The sequence below is a fragment of the Microcebus murinus genome, chromosome 4 (genome assembly GCF_040939455.1).
Source record: "Microcebus murinus isolate Inina chromosome 4, M.murinus_Inina_mat1.0, whole genome shotgun sequence".
Lineage (NCBI taxonomy): Eukaryota > Metazoa > Chordata > Mammalia > Primates > Cheirogaleidae > Microcebus > Microcebus murinus.
This window is the reverse complement of record NC_134107.1, coordinates 81,456,309-81,462,308: the sequence shown is the minus strand read 5'-3', so window position 1 is coordinate 81,462,308 and position 6,000 is coordinate 81,456,309. Positions and strand designations below refer to the sequence as shown.

The 6,000-nt window shown below is 33.1% G+C and overlaps 1 protein-coding gene across 2 annotated transcripts in view; it reads right to left on the bottom strand.

Annotated features, from left to right (window-relative positions):
- Positions 1–2,115: 2,115 nt before the first annotated feature.
- Positions 2,116–6,000, bottom strand: part of CNTN5 (contactin 5) — a 1,190,057-nt gene continuing 1,186,172 nt past the window's right edge. For both annotated transcript variants that reach the window (XM_076002462.1, XM_076002463.1), the window contains exon 25: positions 2,116–4,910. In XM_076002462.1, coding sequence (XP_075858577.1) covers positions 4,807–4,910 — 104 coding nt within the window. In that variant the 3' untranslated portion in view covers positions 2,116–4,806. The remainder of the gene's footprint in view (positions 4,911–6,000) is intronic.

Here is a 6,000-nt window from a genome sequence, read left to right as displayed (position 1 = left end):
TTTTATAACAATTCTCAGAAGGTTGATTCTTACATCCAGCAAAGATAACCAATGACGTGTGTATGAAAGCATGGAGTTTTTAGATGGCCAATGTGTTTCAATTCATTGCAGTCATTATTCTTTCTGAACTCAAGTTGTCTCACTTTGCCAAAGGGAGGTCTTTAAATTGTCCTTTTGTCATGACCACAGTGGTCTTTTTATAGGTATAATAAGAAGTCCCAGGTTCATCCTGTGCATTTCCTACCTGAAGCCTTAAATCAGCCATTTCTCTAAGAAAGTCCTGATTTCTTTTAGTGGTAAATGGAATTTGGAGACCACAATTTGTGCATTATTTATACATTATTTGTATTATTGGTGTATTTATATTCATTGTTCTTCTAGGCCTTTTCAGTGGACAAAGTTAGAAAAAAGGTCATCTTTAAGAAAAATATTAAATAAATTATGAATCCTTACTGACATTTCTAAATCAAAGATTACAGGTTTTTATGTAACTTAAAAAAATTTCTATATGCATTCCTTTTCTCTTATCCTGAAAATTTGCTCTTTTAATAGTTTTAACATTTATATTTATATATTTGGCTAGATCAATAATAATAATATTAGTTATGCTACTCACAAGAAGACCAATAAATATAGTTTAAAATAGTGTGTGTGTGTGTGTGTGTATGTGTGTGTGTACCTGGTTTGTCCTTGGGGTCTATGTCCCATTAGGAATGTGACATGCTTGAAGCTCCTACTTGAGGGGGGACAGGTGCATGGGCAATATAAGTAATCTTAACACTTGTACCCCCATAATACGCTAAAATAAAAAAAAAAAGGAATATTCTGTCAAAATACTGACTTAAAGTACTATTTTTGTGCTTATTAATTCTATAAAGAAAAACTTACCAATCATTTGGTTTTTATGTATTTAGGTTCATTTTTTCCCATTTTGCTTTTTTTCTTTTGGTTTAGCTTTTAAATTGATGTTAAATATGTATGTCATTCCAAAGTCAAAACTATGAAGTAAATACTGTATATTGAGAAAGAGTTTGCTTGCATAATTGTTCCCTTATCCATTCTTTCCCTCCTCAATAGGTATCAATTTCTGTTAGTTTTTAGTTTATGCCTCCATTAGCAAATATGTGTTTTATGTATTTTTCTCCCTTCTTGCACAAAAGGAGGCATAAATTCACTGTCTTTCACCTTATTTATTCACTTAATATTGCATAATTTTGCAAGTCTATCTTTAGTGGTAGGTTTCTAGATGTGGATTTGCTGGGTCAAAGGGCAAATACATATAAAATTTTACTAGATATTGCCAAAATTCCCTTCAATAGAGTCATATCATTCCCTTCAATAGAGTTGTATTTGAGAAGATTTTAAAAATAAGGTTTTTGTGTTTCTTCTCCACTCCCACTGGCTTCACTTGACCAGCCTAAAAAAATGAGTTTTTTTAAGTCTCTGATCTACTGAATTAGAATTTGGAGACTAGGGCGTCCAGGTTAGTTAGATGATTACCCAGATTTGGGAAGCATTTTCTAAAGGAAATTTTAAAGCCAACATTAAATTAAATTCAATTTATTGCTTACTTGCTATATATTAGTTACTGTGGTAAGTACCAATGAGAGAAACTCCAAGAATGAATATAATATAGCCCTCCCTGGATGAACCCAGAGACTAGATAGTGGAGGAGAAATATTTATAAATAAATCATTGTTAACATCATGTGATTGCCGGTATAATAGAGATGTATATATGGTGCTAAAGGAACACAAAATAGTGGATGTGTATGAGAATTATACCTGGAATAGATTAGAATGGACTGTTCCTAATAAAAGAAGAGATTTAACAAATTCTTTACAAAACCAATTCAATGAAGTCTTCTTTCCTTAGAAGAAATAAATCATGAGTTTAATCCTGACTCTATCTCATTTGTACTTGTTTCTTTGCTTGTTTTATTTTTTGACATAGCTTCAAATTTTCAAATTGGAACTACCATTGGCATTTATGGATATTTTTAAACGCCAAATCATAACAGCTTCCAGAGTCCTAACATAATGATATTTTCAGTGAAAAAAATATAAACATAATCATTAGCATTCTGTAGTCGGCATAAAATAAATAACGTCATTCATGTAGTTGACAGGAGAGAAGATAAAAGTCAATAAAAAGAATTATTTATTAAAAAGATCTAATGTTACAAGAACAGTACACAGAACTATTATCTGACTGTGCCTTCCACATGGTATATACCTTATATATAGTATATATACAGATTGTATACAATATATTTAACGGTTTAACATGGGGGCCACAGTACCTTCATTTGGGTATGGAAAACATTTGCTTTCATGAAACTTCTAATTATAAGAAGAGTTGTTTTCTTCACAGTTAATTGACATTATACAAAAATACAGTCTCTTTAGTGATTTAAGACTGTGTGGTTACTATCCCATCCAAGAAAAAGCTCACTTAGTACTGTAGCTGAAAAATAACGTACTTGGATAAAGAATGCTGTTCTGCTTTCTAAAAAGTAACAAATATGTAATACATAGGTACATAAACATTGAAAACCTGTTGTTTTAAATAGGTTTATGATGCAAAATACATATTCTGTGCATGTTGAGTAAAAACATCCCATATTTCTGATTCCTGTAAGAATACAACATCAGACATCCTATGTGTAAATATTTCTGTCAGATATGTACCATCCATCAGCTAATAGGAAATATTGGCGAATTTGAATTTGACATGTATTGGCATTATATTTTATTGGACTTTGCTTTATAAGAGTGTTAGTAATAGCTTGATTTGTAAAGTCTTTCACTAACTCTAGCACACAGCAGCATGGAAAAAGAAGAAAATAGTTTGATTTTTATCAAATATGTAAAATTATTTTTAATTTTGAAATATTCTTTCTGCATTCTTTTTCAGATGCACAATTTATTCTTGCAAGTTACACCATACTTGGGAGAGCTCATGTTTTGTCAGCTAGTTAGCATGCCGCTTCTTGAGAAGTCCAGCCTCTTCCTCTTCAAAGGAAATATTCAAGAATGGCCACTTGGTCATTATTATTCACAGGCTTAAACATTTACCATCTGTAGTATTTACTAGAATAATATGTTCACTGAATCTTTTAAGTAACTTCTTGTTTGTTTAGGAATGTCTTGGACATAATTTCCCCCAAACAGAATGAGTAACTGACATACAGAGTTTTACTGTGGCTCTGAAACTAATCTTTTATAATGTTCGGAACAGAAAGTTCCATCTTGCCTCTTATTCTACAATATTTACCTCTAGAGCTAGAAATTTGAGCTCAATATTGCTTCATTTTTCTTGTTATTAAAGATGCAAATAGGAGTAACAGGTTAGATTATATAAACGAAAAGAAGCTACCTTTTATTCTCATTAACATCGCCTGTAAAACTGTAGTTTTTCCAGGCTCTTTTCTGGAATATGACTTTGCAATAACTATCTCTTCAGACATCTTCATGGGAGCAATGCCAATTCTGGCATATTCTCATGTCTGTTAGAACTTCTGTAGGGTGTCATTAAATAGAAAACTCTTACCTCACTTTCCAACAATTGCCTTGGATCCCTTATGTTAAAGTTGATTCCTCAAAATAGCAAATGGGATCACCTCGCAAGCCACAGAATCAAGCAGTGCATGACTGGCTAGACTAGATGAGTCCCTGTACTGATGCCATATTTCCATAGCTTAATTTTAAAAAATCAATTTATCCAAGAGAGATCTTTATTTTGGTAATTGATAATTTTTATAAGTGGTATGTGATGCATTGAATTGTTTTTAAAAATCAAAATTTATTGTTATGCTTGAACCATTTTAATCCATAGACTATGCATAATTATTTGCACAACAAATTTTCATTGACCTTAACATTTTTGCAATTAGAAGAAAACCTTGGACCTAATTCAATGCCTGTCTTGGCAGTAGGTGGAGAAATGGTAAAGCTTGTCCCATATTCATTTTATTTTTAAGTTAGCATCCATGGCAGCATGTCTGCAGTTTTTAGTGATCATATATTTTTGGTGACTTTAAACTATCTTTTGTTATTAAAAATAAACATTTACTTTATTTGCTGATAGATAACATAGTACTTTATGAAAAACAATAGCACTTAAATTCATCTGGACTTACTTTCTACTTGCCTTGCACTAATTTAAATGGCTTATTCCCTATTCTAATAACTTGCTCTGAGGGTGCATATAGAATAGCATTTTGACAAATCTTGCTATTTCACTATGCAATCGTACATTTTCCAAGAAAATTTTTGTGTATTTATCCTATAATGGACCACATAACTGAAGTATTTTTCATATCTCCTGCTGGTTTGGCAATTGGAATAATCAGCTGAAGGGAAAATGAAAAACACTGGACTTGGGCGTAAGCAAATTTTCATTCTAGGTTTTGCATTTGTTTTTGAACGGACCTACTAAAGACCGCTTACTTAACAAATGGATGGCACACACTCGGGGGTCATCAGAATATAAAATGAAATTCCAACATATTAAAAAAGTAAAGAATACATTTGACAGAAATTACCTTTGCTTACAAAAATTCATTACATACAATCTGCATATTTTTATTGGACCAAGAACTGTCCTCTCCATTTACAAAACCAAAGAGAAACCTGATGTATAAGTAATACTCCCCTCCCCCAACCTCCTGTAAGTGCACCACGTGTAGTCCCAAGTGTTTAAAGCTCAAGCTCCTCTCAGGATCCCAGGTCTCCACTTACACTATACTCTATTCACCGCTGTTATCAAGCTAAAGCAAAGAAAAGCAAATCGAGTCAGCAGTTTTCACCAGGAGGTTGAAGGAATCACCAATGCCAAGAGCAACGTTACTGATGACGAAGATGTGGAGAGAGTGTGGAGGGCAGACTGAGCACTTGTGATTTTCCCACCTGTGAAAAAAGAGAAGCATCACATGGAGCTAATTATTTTGGCTTTACTTAGGTTAGGCGAGAGTTGTTTTTAGTATGTAAGACAAATGAGTGCAACCTTGGTCCCTTTTTCTTTATCTTTTTTTTAACCGTTACATGAATTTAAAATTTAAGAACTATTTTAGATTTACAGAAAAATTGCAAAGTCTAGAATATTTCTGTATGCCTTCGCATGGTTTTCCCTACTGTTAATGTCTTACATTATTACTATTATTGGCACATTGTTATTATAAAACATACATTATCAAGTACCGAGTTCAAACTTTATTCAGGTTTCCTTAGATTTTCCCTAACGTCCTTTTTTTTTTTTTGGTCTCAGTATCTCATCCAGGATTCCACATTATATTTAGTCTTCATGTCTCTTTAAGCTCCTCTAGATTGTAATAGTTTCTCACACTTATGTTGTTTTTGATGACCTTGACGATTTTGAGGATTCTTGATCAAGTATTTAGTAGAATGACCTTCGATTGAGATGTGTTTGATGTTTTTCTCATGATCATGTTGTGGTTATGTGTTTTCGCAGGGGAAGACCACAGAGGGAAAGTGCCTTTCTCGTCACAGCATATGGAGGGTACATGCTATCAACATGGCTTATCAGTGTTGATGTTGATCTTGGTCACCTGGCTTAGGTAGTGTTGGTCAGGTTTCTCCACTGTTACTCTTTTTTCTCCTCCCTTTCCATATTGTACTCTTTGGAGGGACAGCATCATGTATAGTGTAGGCATGTATTTTTTTGGTGTGTGTAAATTTATGGAGTACATGAGAAAATTCGTTACATGTATATAATGTGTAGTGATCAAGTTACGATATTCAGGGTGCCCATCACTGAGTAAAATATATTTTTGTTAAGTGTAGTTCTACTCTGCCATCAAACCTTGAATTTTTTCCTTCTATCTTACTGTGTGTTTGAACCCTTTAACTCATTTCTCTTCATCCTCTCCCCTCCCCCTTTCTCACCATTCCCAGTTGCTGTTTTTTATCTTTCCACTCTCTACCTCCATGTGTTCAAATATTTTAGCTCTCATGTATAAGCAGGAACATGTGATATTTG